This window comes from Natator depressus, chromosome 1 (genome assembly GCF_965152275.1).
Source record: "Natator depressus isolate rNatDep1 chromosome 1, rNatDep2.hap1, whole genome shotgun sequence".
Lineage (NCBI taxonomy): Eukaryota > Metazoa > Chordata > Testudines > Cheloniidae > Natator > Natator depressus.
In genome coordinates this window covers 13,795,806-13,819,987 of record NC_134234.1, presented here as the reverse complement: position 1 = coordinate 13,819,987, position 24,182 = coordinate 13,795,806, and the positions used below count along the sequence as shown (strand labels likewise).

Below are 24,182 nucleotides of genomic sequence, written 5' to 3'. Positions count from 1 at the left end.
TAGTGAACACTGACAGATTAGCAAACAAGGCTAGTTTCTTACCAGTTTACCCCCAAAAAACCTTGTTAAGAACAGAACTGGAATAACTGAATCATAGAATTTACGAATGCCCTTACGGTGTCGCTGTCGCTAGGCTGGAACTGGAAGGGTTGTGGTCTGTGAAATACAGAGTTCTCCTGTAAAAACAGTTGAAGATTGTAATCCCGTACCACCTGAAAAGAGAACAAATTCCAGTTTAGACTTATTTTTTATTTTGTAGAATTGGGACATATATTTAGTGTTGCAAGGATAAAATTAACACACTGTACTTCAAATAGGGCCCAATTCTTCAGCTGCTCCATGCATGGAACTCCCATTGGTTTCAACGGGAATTGTGTCCAGGAACAAGCGGCAGAATCAAGGCCTAAGGCAATGACCATATAAATGATTGCTCACAAGGGCTCTGTGGGGTGCTATCCAGTGAAGGACTGAGTTCTAAATAAATATCTAACCTTGTTTTTAGATAAGTATCAGAGATTATCCAATGGAAAATATCACTGCAAAAGGAAAAGTGGGGAACAAAGCAAAGAGACAAATATATAACATTTCAGTTACACAAACACTTGACCATTTTATGGACAATTCTCCAAATACAATTCATATTTTAACAAATTGAAATGCTGCCATATTTTTCCATAAACAGTCAAACTTTGATTAACCATAGGATCCCTAGAAACCATTTGATAAACCATTTGAAAAATGAAGCTTTAATTGAATTCTTTATAACTGAATATATATTATAGATGGAAAAATTGTCAGATAAAACTTGCATATCTTTTACACCATTAATAGTGTGCCAATTAAAAACTGCTTTAGCTACACTTAAAGACATATCACTAACCCATAATTTCCAAAACATTAAACAAAGTATTTACATATCAGAGTCAGTGTGCATTCAGACAAATACTTAACAGTTTGATTTTAAAAAATGTTACTTGCTGAACTGCGATTTTAGTACTTTAACTGGTGGAAATAATGTTTACCACATTTATGTGTAACTATATGGCCAAATATACATTACTAAGGTTGACAATTTAAATGCAGATTTCTATCTGGGGATTCAAAATATGTTTACACAGTCAATACTCATTTGGCCACACTGCAAAAGAGAGAGGATTTTGGATGATAGTTTATGCTCCTAAGTAGGATGTATTCCATAATATATTAAAACTCAGAAATTTATGTTGCTGAAAGGTTGAGTGGTTAAAAAATTAACTAAGTCAAGAAAGGTAAGTAAAAGTATTCCTTATTAACAATAACTCACTCACATTTGATAATAAGGTACACATTTACTGCAACTGTGTACCTACTAATCTCAAATATACCCTATGTAAAGTGCAGATGACAAATTCAATTTGTGACCCCTACGTTTCCTGAGAAAAGTGTTTAATAAGTTTTTGCATTTCATTTTCCTGGTTTTTTAACATGAGATTAAGACACTAAAATGTATTTATTTCACTTTGTACTGTTGAAAATATAGGGATCTTTGCACTGACACCAAAACCTAATGTGTCCAGACAGGGAAATAGAGAAAAATTAAAAGGACTATTATACTACAATGTATTTACAATGCTCCAAAGTCCCATAAAAAAGTATTTCACCTCTACATTTAGAGGAAATTTCATACTACATGATTGGAAAAGTGATTTTTATATTTCTTATAACTCAAATATTTCAATTTCTTTTCCAGATTAGTCTGAGACTAGTCCTTAAAGAGAATTTACTCATCTAGAAATTTTCCATTTCGGTAATTTTTGAATGACCCGACTATAAAAAAGTTTTTATAATTTTTCATGCTTGGATAACTAAACCAGCCAAATAGACATTCCTTAAACTAACTAAAATATTAACTTTTAGCCTGAGACCAAAGGAAGATTTTTTTTCAGAAATGTATTATCAGCCAAACAAAGGATAAAAAGGGAAGCCCATGTTGTTCCGTAGTTAGATCATTCTATATTAGAAGGCTACAGTGCAACATTAAGATATGGTCTAGTGAATGCTTCTGTTTTCTGAACCATCCTTTTTCTAAATTTTTGATTTTGTGGTGATTATATTCTCAGTCTCAAAGTTACATGAAAGAGAAAATGTTAATGAAATTTCCTTACTTAAAAAAGGAAAGAAAAGAATTAAAGTGACAAGAGTTCTCAACCCAACCTTCCCTAGTGACAAGGGCTCAATCTACCTCTTCTCCTGTGGCCAAACCCTTTCCCAACGGAAGTCTTCTTCTAGCTCCAAAAACCTTCCCCAATCCTCATTTCCTACAGGAGCCAAATGCACTAGTACATGTCAGTGCGCATATTTGAATATGAGAGTAAGTCACATGTACATACACGTGTACATTTTAACATCTGAATGTGTGATCCGATTACATAATTAAATACATTCAGTTTAAGCTGAACACATTAAAACAGGGATGGCCAACCTGAGCCTCAGCAGGAGCCAGAATTTACCAACGTACATTGCCAAAGAGCCACAGTAATATGTTAGCAGTCCCCCATCAGCTCCCCCCGCCACTCCCAGCGCCTCCGCCCACCGGCAGCCCCGCCAATCAATGCCTCCCCCTCCCTCCCTGCACCTCCCGATCAGCTGTTTCGTGGCATGCAGGAGGCTCGGAGGGGGAGGAGTGAGGGCATGGCAGGCTCAGGGGAGGGGGCGGGAAGGGGTGGAGTCAGGGCAGGGCCTGTGGCAGAGCCAGGGGTTGAGCAGTGAGCACCTGCCGGTGCATTGGAAAGTTGGCGCCTATAGCTCCAGCCCCGGAGTCGATGCCTATACAAAGAGCCACATATTAACTTCTGAAGAGCCGCAGGTGGCTCCGGAGCCACAGGTTGGCCACCCCTGCATTAAAATATATGTATGTTCTAGATTTCTCGGTCCTGAAAGGAGCTGAGAGTTTTAGTTAGGGCTTCTATAGCTGAGAGGTGTTGGTAGTTTTGAAACTGGAGAATGAATAATTTGCAGTTTGGGGTGGGGGGAGTTTGAGTATTCGTCATTGGGGTGAGGTAATTTACATGGCATGTGATATTGTGATCACATAATCAGACTGTCAGACTAACGGTATTTATCATTAGCTTGCACATTTAAATATAACGTACTGGGTATCTTGAATTCAGAGATTCAACAGGCATTGGATCCTTTAAAGCACAGGCTTTCCAGAAGATGGCAGAAGATCCAGCCAAAAGGCTGCCAAGGCCCACTGGCCCCTTCTCATACATTCCTAAGGTGGTGAGGGATGGGGAGGCAGAGTACTAACCTTTCACTCTCACCTTTCAGATGGTATCAGAAAGACCCAAGTCCGGCATGTGATGGGGTATCCTAAAGGGGTTAATGGAGGCCAGATGGGCCAATTACCAATCAAGCAGCAAATGAGGGAGATATAGGCTGGGTGAAGAGCCTGGATTAGAGGGAAGCTCACCTGACAGAAGTGAGCTGGGGTAGGATAAACCCAGGATGCTGGCAGCAGCAAGGGCTGCTGGCAGGAAGTTGGTGGTCACCCTCTGTTAATAGAGAGGGAAGGAGGAAATCCAGGGAAGAGTAGGACTCTGGAGGCCTGGCCCAGAAAGAGGGCATAGTGGCATACCCTGAAGAGATCATGGTGGAGAAGAGAGCCTGTGGAATGCAGGGTAGGAAGCAGCAAGGTCAGGGACTGAACAGCGGAACTGACTGGAAGGGGCACTGTCAGGACAGTGAACTGGAAGACTGCCTGAGTAACTGTGGGAGTGACAGACACTTCGAAGGACTAAACCCCAGAAAGGGGGGGGGGGAGGGGAGGGAATGCCGAGTGACCTGGCTGGAGGGCCGAGTGATGAAGAGGACATTGCAGTTCTTGGAGTGAGAGGGGGCCGCAGGCTGACAGGGAGATGGCGTGCAACCGCAGGAACGGGTGTCAGCCTTGCAGAGCTAATCCGCAGAACAAGCAGGAGGAGGCACCATCTCTGTGATGAGTGGAGCACTCCGTGACAGGCAGAAAGTCTCCCAGTCACTTAATTCAGATTTAATGCACTCTACATATGCACTTGTTCTGAATTTATCATCTAGTAAATGCACATTCAAAAAAAAAAAAAAAAAGGCAGTGTCTATGAAGGATTAAGGGGAAGTGAGGACAACTGGTCCATCTTTATACCATTCTTGATAGAGGCTTGGAGACTGACCATACCACACATACTGAGCATACCATTTTCAAACATCGTAACTATTTAAAACCAACATTTTTTGATTTTAGCAAAGTATTCCTTACTGAGGACATCATAAATTCTACACTGGAAATTTTGCGACAAAGCTGCTTTTCAAGTTAATTCAATGTAGAAAACAACTCGTACTCTACACGTGTATAACTCAAAAGTGGATCACTTTTTCCAAAGAAAAAATTCACCTCAACAAGACCATACAGGAGAGAGTTCCTCTCAAAAGGATGATTATTTAAGTTACGAATGACAGAAGACGACTACATAACTATATTACTATTACTGTCTTGTTACAGTAGATTGTATGTCCAGCAAATAAACACTTCTGGGGCATTATGTACAGTGTATCTGGCAATTTTTCTGAAAATAAAGAGACTGCCTTAAGCAGCACATTTTCAGGATTCAGCAGCAACACTTCAAAATTAACCTGTATTTTTAAATTCAGAAATTAACTGGATTCCTCACTAATGCAAATCCTTCAGATGCAGTAAATTACAATTCAGTATATTATTTTCTCTGGTCCACCTCCTAAAAGCCAAATGGTTAGAATATGTTAGCTTAACCTGACAGTATGAAATACCAATTACATAATGCACAGTTACTGGTGTACATTATAAAACTGACACTGCAATCTGGGTTGGTGTAGCTTCTCAGTAGAACTAGATCTCAAAAATTCAGCAGTTCAGAAACAACTAATAGGATTTTACCAAAGTGTTCTAAAGAAAATTAACCTTTAAAATGAGTTGAAGTTTGGAAAATTTAAGTCCAAAAAGTAAAACTCTTGAGTAAGAACAGGCATTTAAAAAGCAAGCTGAATTATAGGTTATGCAGGTCTTTTCAAATTAGCATGGATAAAACCTCTGTACCAAAACACATCACAGCACCATGAACTATGTATAAGCTCCATTCTATAGAAAAACAATTTAGCCGGAAAGGTGTAACTAATAAATTTTAGAAAACCTCTACAAATGACTTAAGGTATCTTTTCCATATGTATGTTTAAGGTCTGGTATTTAGAAAATTACCAAGAAGGAAGGATGGAAGGCTAGGAATCTCTTCTTTTTCATCGTATCTAGACTTGATGGTCACAAGATACGGAATCCTAAAGTTTCCACTGCTCCAGGATTGAATTGCAGTTTTAGGTGGAGGAGGAATTAAACTTTTTTTAAGCAGATTTTGCTTTTTGTTTTAAAAAATGGAAGCTGTTTAAAGCTGCTCAAAGGTCTAGAATGTTAGTAGTAGTTCCAGCAAAGATGGATTAGTGGGCAAAGGGCAGGTGAGGCAGTCAAAGTACACAATAAATGGTTACGGTCTTGACTACTTAAGAGGTGATGGCAGGCTACTTTTATTTATTTTGATGTATAGAAATGCTAAAAATGGTGCACTTTCATATGCTCTAGGTCTGGGGTTCTCAAACTGGGGGTTGCAAGGTTCTTACATGGGAGGTCATGAGCTGTCAGCCTCCACCCCAAACCCTGCTTTGCCTCCAGCATTTATAATCACGTTAAATATATAAAAAAGCATTTTAATTGATTGGGGGGGGGGGGGGGGACCAAGGGAAGGTCATGCCTGACTAATCTAATCGCCTTTTATGATGAGATTACTGGTTCTGTGGATGAAGGGAAAGCAGTGGATGTATTGTTTCTTGACTTTAGCAAAGCTTTTGACACAGTCTCCCACAGTATTCTTGTCAGCAAGATAAGGAAGTATGGGCTGGATGAATGCACTATAAGATGGGTAGAAAGCTGGCTAGATTGTCGGGCTCAACGGGTAGTGATCAATGGCTCCATGTCTAGTTGGCAGCCGGTGTCAAGTGGAGTGCCCCAGGGGTCGGTCCTGGGGCCGGTTTTGTTCAATATCTTCATAAATGATCTGGAGGATGGTGTGGATTGCACTCTCAGCAAATTTGCGGATGATACTAAACTGGGAGGAGTGGTAGATACGCTGGAGGGGAGGGATAGGATACAGAAGGACCTAGACACATTGGAGGATTGGGCCAAAAGAAATCTGATGAGGTTCAATAAGGATAAGTGCAGGGTCCTACACTTAGGATGGAAGAATCCAATGCACCACTACAGACTAGGGACCGAATGGCTAGGCAGCAGTTCTGCGGAAAAAGACCTAGGGGTGACAGTGGACGAGAAGCTGGATATGAGTCAGCAGTGTGCCCTTGTTGCCAAGAAGGCCAATGGCATTTTGGGATGTATAAGTAGGGGCATAGCGAGCAGATCGAGGGACGTGATCGTTCCCCTCTATTCGACACTGGTGAGGCCTCATCTGGAGTACTGTGTCCAGTTTTGGGCCCCACACTACAAGAAGGATGTGGATAAATTGGAGAGAGTCCAGCGAAGGGCAACAAAAATGATTAGGGGTCTAGAGCACATGACTTATGAGGAGAGGCTGAGGGAGCTGGGATTGTTTAGTCTGCAGAAGAGAAGAATGAGGGGGGATTTGATAGCTGCTTTCAACTACCTGAAAGGGGGTTCCAAAGAGGATGGCTCTAGACTGTTCTCAATGGTAGCAGATGACAGAACGAGGAGTAATGGTCTCAAGTTGCAATGGGGGAGGTTTAGATTGGATATTAGGAAAAACTTTTTCACTAAGAGGGTGGTGAAACACTGGAATGCGTTACCTAGGGAGGTGGTAGAATCTCCTTCCTTAGAGGTTTTTAAGGTCAGGCTTGACAAAGCCCTGGCTGGGATGATTTAACTGGGAATTGGTCCTGCTTCGAGCAGGGGGTTGGACTAGATGACCTTCTGGGGTCCCTTCCAACCCTGATATTCTATGATTCTATGATTCTATGACACACTCAGAGAGGCTTGCTATGTGAAAGGGGTCACCAGTAAAAAAAGTTTAAGAATCACTGCTCTAGGTGCTCTTGAAATATTTTAAAAATACATCCCATTGCTTTTGGTTAAATGCCCTCAGCTCTGGAATTCACATCTTCGGTTTGTTCGAGTCCTGCCAGGACCCCCGTAAAACACACTGAAGGGCAGAGAAGAGAGGATGGGGAGCAGATATACTTCAGTGAGTTTGGAGGGTTTTTTTAACTGTCATTCTGACCTGCTGAGTTTTTATATCAGCAGAATTTTAATAACTGATACAGGCCTTTAGTATTGGATAGGTTCTTGTATAAATGTAAAGAACAAACGTATCACATGGCTGTACATTTTCACACCAGCACATACACACACAAAAAGCAGTAATGTAATACAATCTTTCTGTTTAAACATAAAGAAAAGGAAGAGAGAAAAGAATGAGCTAACCCCAACATAAAGTACTAGATAGCAGCTGTAGAAGTTATTTTCAGACATGACTGCTGTGGTTACTCTTTTGTTGCTTCTCCAGGTGTTGTGATAGCTTGGAGAGGCTGAAAACAGAACTACTTATTCCAGATACAATGCAGAAAATGGTTACTGTACAAAATAAAATGTATCCACAGACTTCTGGTTGAGTAGAAGCTTGCTGGCACAAGCTCTCTCTCTAGCTAAATTCCATAAAAAATACAACAAAGGTATTTTCTATGCAAGCGACCTTTAGAAATGACAGTTTAGACAGTCAATTCAGAGAAAAAAAGCAAAGCATTGCACCCTGCATTCTGATTATGAAGCATTTACTAAAATACTGTAAAAATGAATTAATATGCACAAACTCTATAAACACGTGGCCACTATAAACTATTATACTAATTTTGGAGAGCATCAACAACAGGTCAACTATAATGTCTTTAAGCAACACTATGATACATACAAAAGCAAATGATTAAAGTAAACTCCTTTGTCTGCAGAAGGCTAAATGGTATTTTCATCTTCTACCCTGAAATTGCCAAATAAACTCAAAACTGGCTAGAATATAGCAGTACATTTTTAATCTGTCCATTATACTCTACAGCTAATAAAAAGTGCGTTCACTGCTCCAAAACGACTATAACAAAATGAATGGGGAATGATTTTAAAGAAATATGTAGTCTGATTTCTATCTGAGTCAACATTCAGAGGTGCATAAATAATATGCTCTGTTCCTGTATGAGTGATCATGGCTCATACAAGGAATATTACAATTATACCATAATACCTGAGGTCTAGTTGGCTTGCGTTTTATTGGACATCTTTAATAGTACTCAGGATTTGCAGGAGAGGAGGTTATGCAAGTTGACATGCCACAAAATGAATTTGTAAATGACCCAACCCTATTTCTGATTTTGGTTACTTGGGGCAAAGAAACAAAGATGTGAATTACAAGATTCTAATCTGTTTTCTATATTGGCCAATTTCAAATCCAAAAAAGAATCAGATGTTATGGTGTTTTGTTTTTTAAATTGATAGTCAGTGACTAAAAAAATGATCCAAGCAGTTTCATACTGCTATTGTTTCACAAATGACTAATTCTGCTACAAAACCTTCATGTAGAGTGAAGTGCAGTTTCTCTTTCTAGGCGTGTAGAGTGAACATAATTGGACACTTCCCAATTGCTGCTGCAGAACCTAAAGAATCTGTAGAATGCAAATTCACTCAAGAGAATGCAGTACTTTTGCAGCAACAGGGAAATTTCTCAGAAATCTTCCATGAAGTTTTGTCAAATTGAATGCAATACAGGGATGAACAGAAATATAATACACCTTAAGAATTCCATATATTTGTCAATATATTTTGGGAATGAATCTCTAGTGCCCAAAAGATAAGACCAATAACTTACTTTATGTTTTAACTATTCAGCTATAAAGGATAATTCAGTTAAAAGGCTTACCCTGCTGGAAGTTTCCAATAAAAATTGGAATGTATTCTGTACAGCTTGGCATGTCTCTAGCTCTGTCCTGCTGAATGCCATTAAATAATCCTTAAGGTGATCATATACATTCCCATCAAGAGCCTGTATAAAGAGGGGAAGAAGTATAAAATAAAAATAATTAAAAAGTGTGTAGGATAATTTGCTTTATATTCATTTTTTAGATTTATAATCCAAATTCTTTAAACACAATAATCCGAATGGCCTGGAAGGGTGAACATCTTTCACTAGCCATAGTAGCAAAGTCATTGTCTTAATTCCACTAGATGGCACCACAGAGCACTATAACAACAAGTGTATTTCAATAAATATGTTTTCCATCCAGTTATGTAATGTATCCATAGCAGAATGCTGAGGTCAGGTTTGGATAAATGATTTTGCTTAGAGATATGTTCTCAATGAGAAGTAAGTGACCTTGCAAGTAAAAGGATATGTAGCTTCTACTGCGGAAGATGTACTTTATTATGAAGCATTCTAAATGCTGTCATGGAGCGATTAATAAATAAAAAAGTCCTAATCTGAAATATAGATAATATTGACTACAGCAAGAACTACCAGGTGTCGATTATTTATTTATATATATATATATATATATATATACACACACACACACAACCTATCCACGCACACAAATATCAGCTGCACAAAAGCACTGCCTATCATTCATGTTGCAAACTATTATTAATTACATTAAAGCACACCTCAATGGCCATACTGTGTTAACTGCTGTAAAAATTACATTGTAAAACCTAATCCACACAAAGTTGTGCCAGTTTAATTTAACATACATTGGCAAATTGATTTAAACCACTGCAACTGTGTGTGTACACACATTCTTATATCATCTTAAAACTGGTGTATATTCTTTAAGCTGATATAAATGTGTATGCCCACACACAAAGTTGCATCGGTTTAACTAAAAAGAAAAGGAGTACTTGTGGCACCTTAGAGAATAACCAATTTATTTGAGCATAAGCTTTCGTGAGCTACAGCTCACTTCATGCATCCGATGAAGTGAGCTGTAGCTCACGAAAGCTTATGCTCAGATAAACTGGTTAGTCTCTAAGGTGCCACAAGTACTCCTTTTCCTTTTGCGAATACAGACTAACACGGCTGCTACTCTAAAACTGGTTTAACTAAATCAGTCTAGAAAAATAGTGCCTGTTTTCAGATTTCTTTGAAAACAGTTTTCTATTAGTGTGGTTAGCACAAGTATTTGGTTGCATGTGCTTCAACCTCATCAAAAGCCTGCTTGCTTGACATTCAAGATGTCCTCCCTATGGTGTAATCTGCTGTAAAATGAGGTGTTCTAGGACCTTGAGACACACAGAAAGCAGTGATATTGGAAGGTAGCTTGATGCCTGGTTTGGGTCTTTATCAGGTTGTGCGAGGCCGATGACTTCCGACATGAACCACATTTTTGGCAGTCTTCTTTCATTGGTGGCCCTTGTGAAGAATTGAGCCAGCCAAGAATGGGTGCGTGGGCCAAGATGTTTCAGGAACTCTGGAAGAATGTTGTCACAGCCAGCAGCGGTGCCAGACCTGATGTTCTGGGCAAGCTCTGGATTTGTGCTGCCTGCAGAAGACCCTCTACTCGATCTGGACTTGACTCTTCACTTCTTTTTCAAGGGGTGTCTTTCCCATGCGAAGCAGGAGACTGTCTACTTGGTTAGCACTCACAGATGATCAGCTTGACCTCACTGCAGCATATGATATTGTGTGGCACATGGGTCCACTTGTTAAAATATTAACAGTCCTCCCACCATGGATTACTGATGCATTGAACTGCTACTCCAAGACAGATGGTTCAGGGTGCATGCGGGTCAACAAACAAGATGGAAAAGTGGGAAAAACAGATGAACGGGTTACCCCAGTGGGTCTGTTCTAGCCCCAGTCTTGTTCAATCTCTACATCAATGACCTGCCACCAACCTAGTCACGGAAGTTCATCTATGCAGATGACATCTGCTGCACACTACAGGCTCTGACTTTCTCTGAGCTGGAGAACACCCTGAGTGAGGACGCTGCAAAGCTGGCTGACTAATGCAAGACATGGTGCCTTCAGCTTAGTACCAGCAGAACAGTCTTTAGCACATTCCACCACCACCATGTCAAAGCTAAGAGGGAATTAAATATCATAATGAATGGCCAGAGGCTGAAGCACGAAGCATACCCAGTTTACTTAAGCGTGACCATCGACTGAACACTGACATACAAAAGCCACCTGAACAAGACAGCAGCAAAGGTCAAGACATGCAACAACCTTCTCAGCAAACTGGCAAGTTCTTCATGGGGAGTGGATGCTCCAACCCTAAGGACTTCAGCTCTTGCCATCTTGTATTCAATAGCAGAGTACTGTGCACCATTATGGAGTTGGCCAGCACACGCCAAACATGTTGACTGCAACTTAACTCAACAATGTGCATCACCACAGGAACTCTCCGACCGACTCATGTTCCATGGCTTCCACTTCTGAGCCACCTTGCTCTCTCTTACACCAGGAGGCAGCTTGCAGCTGGCAAGCTTCTTGAGAGGATATGGGCCAACCCAAGCTTGCCCTTGTTCAACAACCATTTTATCCCCCCAGCCACATGTTTTTCTTCACAACACCCACTGTGATCAAGGCTGCCACGCCAGGATGTGACAGTGGGGTCCCTGTGGTGGGAAGACTGGTGTTCAACATCAACCATCAATCAGCTCCTTGTCACGGACCCTACTGCTTGCCCTTCCTGGCTTTGATCTGCCATGTCATGAGTAGGCCCTTCTTAACTGATTCTGGACTGGGCAAGGCCTCTGTGCAACCAACCAGTACTACTGGGGTCTTTGAGACAGTACAAGCTGCAGCGCAGATCAAACAGTGACACACACTGTTTTGAGAGTGCCCGATAACCAAATTCAGCGGTGAGCTCCAAGATGTCCACTTGGCCCCTAAGAATGCTATTGCTTGGCTCAGCGAATATGCAAACACTAAATAAATAAATAAATCAACCAATCAATTAGTTTCAGACAATAGTTAAACTGGCGCAACTTTGTGTGTGGACAAACTTGGGACTAAGAGTCAGTCCCTGCCTGAAAGAACTCGCCATCTAATTTAAGACAATTAATGAAGGGAGGACAAGGGGAACAGGAATGTACGGCTATGCAGAGTGGCTATGCGCACAATAATTACAACCTTTTTTCACAAAACTTTCTAAACCGTTCACCATTTGGGCTGAATTTTCTATGCTTCCAGTCACTTGTTAGTTATGGAAAACTAGAAAAAAAAGCTTTCCCTGTTGTAAAAAAATTCTCACTTAAAAAACTTCCACACAGATACAGCAAAAATAGGTGAACCTACAAACTTGACATGGAGCCTACCCTCAATGAAGACTAGTTTGGAGAAAACAATAAAAATAAAGTTACAGTAGTGTCTGGAAAACTTACTTCTAATCTTAGTAACATCTACTAAGATTTTAGTATAATGATTTGCCCAAGGCAGAGGAAGTCCATGTCAAATTCCAGATATCCAGTCTCATGATCAAACTATTGAATGAGATTTCCTTTTCAAAAATATATTGATATTTTAATACCTATATATAAGGATTCCTATATATTTATTTTAAAACAGCAGGGACTGTTATGCTTGAATACTGCAATTCAAATCTGGCTAGATATTTATAAAAATGTCTACTTTACAGCTTCAGGAGGAAGATGAAAAACCAACAAGGCAGTAATTGCATAATCACAGTGTTCGTCCCCCTTTCTGTATCTCAACAGGCTATTATCATATTAAAACCACATTATATATTGTGTACAAAATGAGGATATCCATGTAAAAAGACATCAGGTGATTCTTCTCACTTAATCTTTGACATCATCAGGGCTCAAGACAATACCAAGTTATAGAATGCAGAATTAAATTTTCCAAGAATGCAAGCAATGTTTAATATAAAATCTGTTCCATTAAGATGAACTGTCATCTTAAAGATGAGAAAATGTAAACCCTATTAAATATCACTGAATCAGACAATTTAAAAACTGCTTAACTAAATTCTATATATTTTTTAATTTAACAGATGTTTAAACAGGTTTGAAATATAGAATGTTTTGAATATTCTGTTTTTGAATAGACTTTAGAATATTTGATTCTAAATGGCTTCCTAATAAAGAGGATATGAATTTTCTTAGTTCTAATTTACTTCATGACTTTGTCAATATCATAGCTTCCTTTTAATTCTTCTCTCTCTCTAGTTAGAAGTTGTAGTGGTTTGAATAATTTTATATTACGTTATACATTTCCCAAAAGCCAAAGATTTAAGTGGAACTGAACTTCAGATATTTTAAGTATATTTGGATGTTTACCTGCTGTAGCCATTCAAAAATGTAACAGGAGAAATGACATATCATGCGCTGAATATCTCTCATGCTCATTTAAGTAATTATTTATTTAGTGGTCTCTTTTACTGTAGTAGTCATAGGCCTCAATTATATTAGATATGAAAACTAGTATTTAAGTATTAAATCACGAACCAGAAACATTTTAAGAGTATTAGCATTCCTAGAAAGCTCAGAAAAGTGTATCCTGATTTTTTACTCTCTTTCCCCCTAAAATTCCAAGGGACAAAAAGAAAGTGTTTGAGCCAGGCATAGTGTGAACAGGTGCAATACTTGGCTTCCCAGACAGTTCTGCCAGTCCATTTCAATCCTTTCTTGAAACATTCCTGCTATTCTAATTATGATTTTATCTTGAGCAGAGATTGCTGAAAATGTGTGTGTTTTTGTAATATGAACAAGCTTCCGCTGATGAAAATTTAGTGTATTAACCTAATGGACCATATTAGCTTCCCCACCAAGTAAATAACATTTGCAACACATGCCTGCAAGCTTGCATAGTGCCCATTGACACTAGACTGGTTTACAGTGTTGAGTCCTTTAATGAACACAGAATATAGCTTTTCTTTTTTAAAAGAAAAATCTTTATTTTTTTCTTTTAATACAGGGTAACTATATGACAATACCTATTGTCGGGATTAATGGTATGATTCATGGATGGAATGCTAGTTTAAATTTATAATTGCTTATTTTTGGCTGTTGGTGTCACATATGCAATACTACTCAGCAACTTATTTGTGCTTTTTTTTTTTTCCTGTTACAAAGTTCAGGAAACAATATAGCTGATGTTGGTGGCTAGAATTTCCTTACATGGGTGGAGGTAATGTAACAAAATTAGACCTGACCTTGACCTGCCTTATCCATTCATTTTTGGAATGCAGTTTAAGGAAAAGTTTTAAATGAACTAAACAAAATGAATTGTGTTTGTACATTATCTATTACCTCAGTGGTATTACACTATGCTGGTATAACAGGTTTTCCTGTTTAATAATAAAGAAACTATAAAGGTACTTTCATATAACAGATGCCCAAGTCTTTCTTCTTTAGGTACAGTGTATCAAAAATTACCAAAGCTAGGTTCTTACACCACCCTCCCGCTCAGATCAGCACACCATATGTATATGTGTATGATCCGCTGTTTGTATCCAAACTAAATTGTAATTCATCGGAATACAGGGACTGTGCCTTTTTTTATTAATTATTTTTATTAGTGTAGCACCTAAATACCCCATATGAGATTGGGCCCTACATTGCTACGCACTGTACAAAGACTTAGTTGGAGAAAGTCCTGCCCCGACAAGTTTACAGGAAAAACAGATAAAACAAGAAAAAAGTGGAAGGAGAAACAGGCACAGAGGGAGAAGTGGCTTGCTAAATGTCACACAGCAGGTTAATGAAAACGACAAGAACAGAACCCAGGTTTCTTGACTCAGTCGCATGCACTATTCACTGGGCCGTGCTGTTTTTCTTTATGTTTCTTTGAGTACAAGCACACTGTCGGCACTTGATAAATAACAACTCACCTCCTATGTTGTGCCACAAACTTACAAATATTATTTTCATCATTTTCCGTCTAAATTTCTCAAGTTAAAACTATCCTAAACCTTTACTTTCTTAACAGTTTTAAAACGGTCAAGCCCCTTTAAACTGCACAGTGCACAAGCGGGACAAAAGTTTCTCAGTGTTTGGCTCAAAACAAAATATACCTTTACCCTATTAAATATATGACATAATTTTGATCATGCAAATATTCTGGCAGATGTTGTAGTTTTCAATAATCAAAGGAATTTTCAACATAATGTCTTTGGGAGTTGTGACCCAGTTTTAGATATCTGGGAGTTTCAGATAACCAAGGGTAAACTGGTTTCAGAGTAGCAGCCGTGTTAGTCTGTATTCGCAAAAAGAAAAGGAGTACTTGTGGCACCTTAGAGACTAACCAATTTATTTGAGCATAAGCTTTCGTGAGCTACAGTTCACTTCATCGGATGCATAAAGTGGAAAATACAGTGAGGAGATTTATATACACACAGACCATGAAAAAATACACATTGTAAGGAGAGTGATCACTTAAGATGAGCTATTGCCAGCAGGAGAGTGGGGTGGGGGGAGAGAAAACCTTTTGAAGTGATAATCAAGGTGGGCCATTTCCAGCACATTTCCAGGAGTTAACAAGAACATCTGAGGAACAGTGGGGGGGAGGGGAGAGGAGGAGGGGAGGAATAAACAAGGGGAAATAGTTTTACTTTGTATAATGACTCTGCCATGTACATTGGTCAAACTGGACAGTCTCTATGGAAAAGAATAAATGGACACACATCAGATGTCAAGGGTTATAACATTCATAAACTAGTGGGAGAACACTTCAATCTCTCTGATCACTCCATTTCTGATCTAAAAGTGACTATCCTTCAACAAAAAAACTTCGAAAACAGACTCCAATGAGAGACTGCTGAATTGGAATTAATTTGCAAATTTGATACAATTAACTTAGGCTTGATTAGAAACTGGGAGTGGTTGCGTCATTATACAAAGTAAAACTATTTCCCCTTGTTTATTCCTCTGCCCCCTGCACTGTTCCTCAGATGTTCTTGTTAACTCCTGGAAATGTGCTGGAAATGGCCCACCTTGATTATCACTTCAAAAGGTTTTCTCTCCCCCCACCCCACTCTCCTGCTGGTAATAGCTCATCTTAAGTGATCACTCTCCTTACAATGCGTATGGTAAACATCCATTTTTGCATAGTCTGTGTGTATATAAATCTCCTCACTGTATTTTCCACTTTATGCATCTGATGAAGTGAGCTGTAACTCACGAAAGCTTATGCTCAAATAAATTGGTTAGTCTCTAAGGTGCCACAAGTACTCCTTTTCTTTTTGCAAGGTTAAACTGTATTGCAAGAAGCGTAGAAGTTTGTGATCAGCAAAACGTAAGATGATGAGAATTCATTATACATATAGTAAGAGCTAGAACTGCTCAGAGCAATATGCACATTGATTAAGGCACCAGTTAATTTTAGCACCACACTTCAGCTCCTTTTGTGAGAAGTCTAATATAAAAAAGGCAAATCCTGTTTTGTATTTTTTATATTTATCCCAGGAATGCTAATGGGTCACAGTTTGTTAACGGTTCTTGGTGCTAGTGGCTAGTTTGTACTGTATCTGATATTGAGAATTTCTCAAAATTTTATCACCTAACGATTAAGAAAAATAAGGATGATCAAGTCGTCATTAAAAAAATCCCCTAACTCACTCACCAGTAATGAATTCAACACAACTCAACGGGGTTGGCTGACATTAGCAGTATTCTGATTAGCACTACATGAGAATGTTAGCCAAAGACAACAAGAAAGAAAGGAAGGAAGGTCAGGAAAACCCATCCTTTTTAGTTAACAGTTGCATTCCACAATTTTTTTTTCTCCAAATATTGGCCCAACTCTTTCAAAAACTGCTTTAGTTGTTTATTCCATGGACTAACTTTTCTTTATATAGACAAAGCCATTTCTTCTCATAACATGACCAGTAATGCAGTATTCCGAGTGTTCAGCTTTATATATAATAATGCAGAAAGTCATGTGTTTTATCCTCCTTTCCCTGATACTCCTTTACCTTTTAATGTTTATGCTGTTCATTGGACTTATTCCATTTTAATGTATGTTTTCTAGTCTTATAATTGTGCATTTCTGTAAACTGAACTGTAGAATCCACTCACTACCATGAACTTCTAGTCTGTACAAGTAATTCTTCATTTTTTTATACAAAGGAAGGCATGTAACAATAGAATTTGGCTCTGCAAAAACTGGAAGTATGGCAATAAAGTTAACACAATTATTCTTTGATTCTCATTGCAATCCATTCATTTTCCTCCATCCTAAACCACTTTCCCTCACAACAGCTCTCTTCTCCCTCAATAACAAAACCAACATTTATCCACTCTAAAGGTAACTTCCCGATGGCTTCAGTGTACTACGGTATTTAAGGTTTTCCTAAAGTCAAATGAACATTATTTGTCTTATCTGAACTTTTTCAGAGCCTCAGAGTAGTCATAAATTTCTATTTATGACTATCCTTATATAAAATATTAACTTAGGTATAAATAAGGAATAATTCAATTAAAGTTAATGGAGTTACACTGGTATAAGAGTGGAGACTCAGGCCTTCTAGGTTCAGTTTCTTAAGAGCCTCTCTTGAATATATGGGTCATCTTAGCTTCTTTAGAGTACATCAGTACACCTGCTGTTTCCGAAGAGGACATTGTGTACTGGCAGTTCTTGGGTCTATTTTACCACTTCCTTCATAATTATGGAATAAACCTGATGGACCAGGACTTTTGTCAGTTTTCAGACTTTTAAAAAATAAATTATTCTGGTATACAAATCACAGAAGTGTAGGGCTAGAAGGAACACCAAAAGGTCATCTAGTCCATCCTCGCGTGCTGAGGGAGGATTAAGTATATCTAGATCACCTTGATAGGTGTTTGTCTAACCTTCTCTTAAAAAGCTTCAAGAACATGGATTCCACAACTTCCCATGAAGCCTATTCCAGTGCTTAACTATCCTTATAGTTAGAAAGTTTTTTCCTAATAAATCTCCCCTGCTTCACACTAAGCCGACTACTTCTTGTCCTAGCTTCAGTGGACATGAAGAACAATTGATCACTGTCCTCTTTCGAACAGCACTTAACTGATTCTTATACCATGCCCATCACTATAGTATCTGAGCTGCCTTCTGGTAGTGCATTAAGTGATGTGGCTAACATTTGTCATTTGTAGTTTGTTCTCTCATTCTCTCTGCTGAATGCAAATTGTGCATGCAGTGAGTGCTCTGTTTTGGTAAGTTTTTTGTTTTTGGATTTTTTTATGTACATGCTGCCATATGTATATACTAGAGAAGGCAGGTTAAAGAAGTGCGTCTTGCACTGAGAGTGGAAGGTGGTTATGTCCATGATAATCAGAGCCACAAAGATTTTGTGGGGCCTGGGAAAAAATCTGAAATGGAGGCCCCCCAGCCCATCAAAAAAACCCCAACCCACACCAAAAAACAGGTGCAATAACAGAAGGGAGGCCACAGGGGAATGGTGGGGGATTTGGAGAGTGAGCGCACCCTGCACTCATCCCACAGTGATGGCTCCTGTGCCGCGGGGCTGGCTCCAACTCCTCACCTGAGTATTGCGATCTGGCACACCCTCACTCAAATTTGGCCTGGCCTGGCCATTCCTCATCGTGACAAACGATAGCTGGGCAAAACCCAAATGGCACTGTGACCCGTCCACCAGGGTCACACTGCCACTAGGTTTGGGAGCCCTCTCAAACAGGGGGCCTGAGACAAAACTGTCCCTCCCCATCTTCTCTCCCCCACGACTGATAAGTCCGCAGTTCCTATGAGAGCTCATTCTACAGTCTCACACCAGCCCCAAGAAAGCCATTTCCCACATAGATGAACTTTCTCCTTTATTGTAGAGGACCATTATGTTAGAAGAGTGGAGCTGTCAACTATAATTTTCATTCAGGAGCTTCAGGTGGTCTTTTAGATATCCTGGGCCCAAGACATTGGTGCCTTGAAGATAAGGACCAAAACCTTGAATTTCACTCAATAGTTTATGAACCACCCCCGCCCCCACTCACGATACGTCATACTTACCAATTATATGTTTTTTTATTTCCCTGTTTTCTTTTCTTTACCCCTATACATATTTCATTTGTTAACAGAAGGAACCCAAATACTGGTCACTGTCGGTTTACAATCTATTTTATTTACTCTTAGAGGATTTGTAAACATGCTCCCTCAATCTGTCTAGTTTGGGTATAAAGGATTTAAGTTGCAATATTTTTTTAAAAAAATACAAATTATTTAAATTCCCGTCAGTGGGGTTTCTTCTAAATTGTACATAGTATCTTTTTAAGATTTAAGCATACTAACAATATATAAACATACTAACCATATATAACGATGTTTCAAAGTGTCCCACAGATTTGACAGTTACCAATCTGATTCAAATCGCACAGGGCCTTTTCAAAATAATAAATTCATGCTAAATAACAGATAGTTAACAGAATTAAGTGGGTATAGTTAATGTGCACAACTCAGCTTTTTAAAAAAATCTGTTATAAAACTATGCTAGTTTTACTAAAATTGAGGAGTACTATGGGGGAAAAAAATCAATTTAATACTATTTTTAGCTACTTCTGCAGTTCACACAAATGATCAATACGCCCGTTAAAGGAAAATCGTTTGAGCCCCATGGTACTGCAATCACTGTAGTAGCTGAATAATGAGGAAAAAACAATATAGCTGCATGCCAAGGTATAGCAGCTGCACTGCAGCATTAAAGATTAAACTCTATTTCCCAAATATCACTTGAGACTTCAGCATGTCAATGATAACTTATTCTTTTTTTATTAATGGGGGAGTAATGCTAATGAGGTACATATGCAATCCCTCCGAGCACCATTGGGAGAGTGGACAGAAAGACATTTTACAATGTACCACTCGGTCTTTGTGGTCAAAAAAATTGGGAAAGGTTTGTCCCCTTTTAGATATATCCATTTTATCCTACCAATGGAGTTCAGAGATTGCTATAAAGGAACCTTCATGAAAGCAGTTTGCCTTCATGAGGTCACTCAAAATGGGTTTGCCTTATCAAGTTTCCATAAACTTGATTAGTAAAATTTGCCCCCTCCCACGACTTTTTGCCTTTTGTCATGCTCTTACCATCTGTGAACTTAAGATACTGTGGTGATGTGTGGCAGTACGAGTTTCTTGATATATAGCAAACACACTTCAGCATGTTTTCATTGATAACTGTGGGGCAGGGAAAAATAGGAGCGGTGGGTAGATGGGTGGATCAACCAGTTAATTTAATAGAATTCTTAGTTGATGTGAACAAATTAATGTTTAGCAAGAATAAAAAAAAATACTTATGGTTAGAAACTTCTAAATATATTTTGCTCTGATGACCACATTTCATGAGTTAAACTACATCCAAATGAGCTCACTGTTATTTATATCTTGAGTTAGCCAATTTGACTGGAGAAAAGGAGAGGATGTTATCCACATGCCTATCTGATAAGGCTGGATCAACTTAATCAAACTGGTGCTATACTGGTTATGAGGGAACAATGTTTAAATACTGGACAGCATAGAAATTATTTGTATTACAGTAGTGCCTGGAGGCCTCGAAAGAGACTGGGGCACCATTGTGCTAGGAAACATATAAACATGCAGCATGTGACAGTCCCTGCCCCAAAATGTTTACAATCTACACGCACAAGACAGAAATCATGGGAAGAGAAACAGATGCACAGAGAAGTGATGTGACTTTTCAAAGGCCACAGAGGTGGTCAGTCAGTGAGAGAGAGCTGGGATTAGAACCCAGGTATCCTGACTCCTGCTGTAATGTCTTATCCATTGGGAATCTGTTACAACTTTTTGGGTGCCTGTAGCAGTACCTCTTTGCTAACAAACACATACCCACATTCACTGTATTAACTTTTATTTCTCAGGCCTATTTTTTTTTAGATTGCTAAACACGATTGCTCTACCTGTCCAGAGAGTAAAGAACCTGGTACATGGAATACTCATTTCAAAGACCACAAAATTTTAAATACACATGGACACCCACACAAACATACACAAAAGGTGCACCAGGGTCGTCATCTTGTTATCTATTGAATATCCAGCTCCACTGTTTTAGGAAGGAGTATAAGGGATGAGGTTCCACTGATATTTTTTCTAAAATCATAACCTGATTAACATTCAAAATTTAGTTATTCCAAAAGCACATACTGATCAATTTGTTACACATTATGCTTAATCCTAAAGATATAGGTTTGACATAACTACAATCCCTCTCTTAATGGAGGACATGAGAGAAAGTAAAGGGAAAAGTCAGGTGGATAGGGAAATCAGAAGTAGAAATGAGCTGGGTGAGGAGTGGGATGTCTGCACACTAAGTCAAATGTTATTAGTAGAGAAATTCAAATACTGACAAAACTTTTCATCAACATTTTGAATTTAGATTAAAAAGACTTTTCGAAAATCTCATATTGTTTTCTGACCAGCTCTAAATCTCATTTAAAAGTGATTCCCCATATACTCTGAAGATAATTTTCTCAAGAATAAATCTGAATGTCCATGGATCCCAGCATTCAGACTAGTATCCTCACCTCATGATTGTATCTTTTAAACACATTTAACTGCAACAGTATTTTCTCCCAATTTTTTTTAGCTGTGGAATTTACCAGAACCTGGGCAGGTGTGTTCCTGTACCATTTGAGCACAGCTAGATTAGAATCCGTAAGCTGCAGACTCTTAGCTCCACGATTTTAAGTAAAATTTGTTCAGAATTTTAAAATGTATTAATTTCAGTTTGGAAACCGACACTACTTTATGGACAGTTTAGCAATTAATTCTGAGTTTAAATAATTATGTAAAACACTGTGCAATATTCTCAGTCAATCTGACTACATTCTGTTCCAGTGAGGTGTAGTAATTGGACGTTCTACATCTACAGAATCTGAGACGGAATACTTGTTTTCCTTCCTGAAAATGGGATTCCCCCTACCCATAAAATTTGTCTAGCAGCGATGACAATTTGAACAGATGTGCATTTCTTCTGTATGAAGACTGGTAGGCAAGTGGACAAATCATACCGCAGAATATTTTCCTGCCAGAAGGCTCTTTTCAGCCAGCTTTCCAAACAATTATCTCAGAAATTTGTAAATACTAAAAGCTGATGATTCCCTTTCTGTGAATCAGTTCCACTGGTGGAAACCAGTTGCATTCAGCTCCCCTCATAAGAGACCACAATAACAATCATAGAGTATCAGGGTTGGAAGGGATCTCAGGAGGCCATCTAGTCCAACCCCCTGCATAAAGCAGGACCAATCCCCAACTAAATCATCCCAGCCAGGGCTTTGTCAAGCCTGACCTTAAAAACTTCAAGGGAAGGAGATTCCACCACCTCCCTAGGTAACGCATTCCAGTGTTTCACCACCCTCTAGTGAAAAAGTTTTTCCTAATATCCAACCTAAACCTCCCCCACTGCAACTTGAGACCATTACTTCTCGTTCTGTCATCTGCTACCACTGAGAACAGTCTACATCCATCCTCTTTGGAACCACCTTTCAGGTAGCTGAAAGCAGCTATCAAATCCCCCCTCATTCTTCTCTTCCACAGCCTAAACAATCCCAGTTCCCTCAGCCTCTCCTCATAAATCACGTGCTCCAGACCCCTAATCCTTTTTGTTGCCCTTCGCTGGGCTCTTTCCAGTTTTTCCATATCCTTCTTGTAGCGTGGGGCCCAAAACTGGACACAGTACTCCAGATGAGGCCTCACCAATGTCGAATAGAGGGAAATGATCACATCCCTTGATCTGCTGGCAATGCTCCTACTTATACAACCCAAAATGCCGTTAGCCTTCTTGGCAACAAGGGCACACTGTTGACTCATATCCAGCTTCTCATCCACTGTAACCCCTAAGTCCTTTTCTGCAGAACTGCTGCCTAGCCGCTCGGTCCCTAGTCTGTAGCGGTGCATGGGATTCTTCTGTCCTAAGTGCAGGATTCTACACTTGTCCTTGTTGAACCTCATCAGATTTCTTTTGGCTCAATCCTCTAATTTGTCTACGGCCCTCTGTATCCTATCCCTACCTTCGAGTGTATCTACCACTCCTCCCAGTTTAGTGTCAACTGCAAACTTGCTGAGGGTGCAATCCACACCATCCTCCATATCATTAATGAAGATATTGAACAAAACCAACCCCAGGACTGACCCTTGGGGCACTCCGCTTGCTACCAGCTGTCAACTAGACATGGAGCCATTGATCACTACCCATTGAGCCTGATGATCTAGCCAGCTTTCTATCCACCTTATAGTCCATTCATCCAGCCCATACTTCTTTAACTTGCTGGCAAGAATACTGTGGGACACCATGTCAAAAGCTTTGCTAAAGTCAAGGAACAACACGTCCACTGCTTTCCTCTCATCCACAGAGCCAGTTATCTCATCATAGAAGGCAATTAGATTAGTCAAGCATGACTTGCCCTTGGTGACTCCATGCTGACTGTTCCTGATCACTTTCCTCTCCTAGACGTGCTTCAGAATTAATTCCTTGAGGACATGCTCCATGATTTTTCAAGGGACTGAGGTGAGGATGACTGGCCTGTAGTTCCCCGGATCCTCCTCCTTCCCTTTTTCACACGTCTTCCTTCAGACTCTGGACTCTACAGTCTTCTTTCCCCACAGATCTTGAACTGCTCAGTGACTTCCAAAGAGGAAGCTATACCTTATGTCATGCGTTAACTCTCAAATTTGAACAGCCAGCCATTTGAGCAACAAAGGCTGACTGGTAGGCATCTACGTTAGCGGATCTTATGGAAATTAATACAAGGTAAGAAATTCTGCTTTTTAAGGACCAATTTCCATCAGTACAGATTAAATGGGATTTGAATAGCAGAATCCCAAATGACAGGGTGGCAAAGCAAATGACTACACCCTAACAAATTCATCCACCCCAACCAGGGGAATAAACACTAGACCACCTCTGATGGGAACCTGCCAAGCCAATCTCAAATAGGAAGTCAATAACTTTGATGAAGGGAAAGTACAAAATAGAGTAAGAATCCAGGGACCCCTCTGAAGCTTCTTGTCTCACAGCGGTTTGGGATACCGCTCTTCAGCTTTCCCCCAAAATCTTTCTTGAGTCTTTAAAACTGGGCTAGAAATTTCATGAGCTTTTATAAGATTTCTAATCCTTCTCACTCTGGTCTCACTAAAATTGTGTAAATGTCGAGCCATTAAGAAAAAAACAGT

At 39.4% G+C, this 24,182-nt stretch overlaps 1 protein-coding gene across 7 annotated transcripts in view; it reads right to left on the bottom strand.

The window, feature by feature from the left end:
* The window catches only part of FCHSD2 (FCH and double SH3 domains 2), a 222,723-nt gene that overhangs the window by 46,986 nt on the left and 151,555 nt on the right, over nt 1-24,182 (bottom strand). For all 7 annotated transcript variants that reach the window (XM_074955029.1, XM_074955058.1, XM_074955048.1 and 4 more), the window contains 2 exons: nt 8,967-9,089; nt 117-212 (listed from right to left, as the gene is read on the bottom strand). In XM_074955029.1, the coding sequence (XP_074811130.1) occupies nt 117-212; nt 8,967-9,089 (219 nt within the window). The remainder of the gene's footprint in view (nt 1-116; nt 213-8,966; nt 9,090-24,182) is intronic.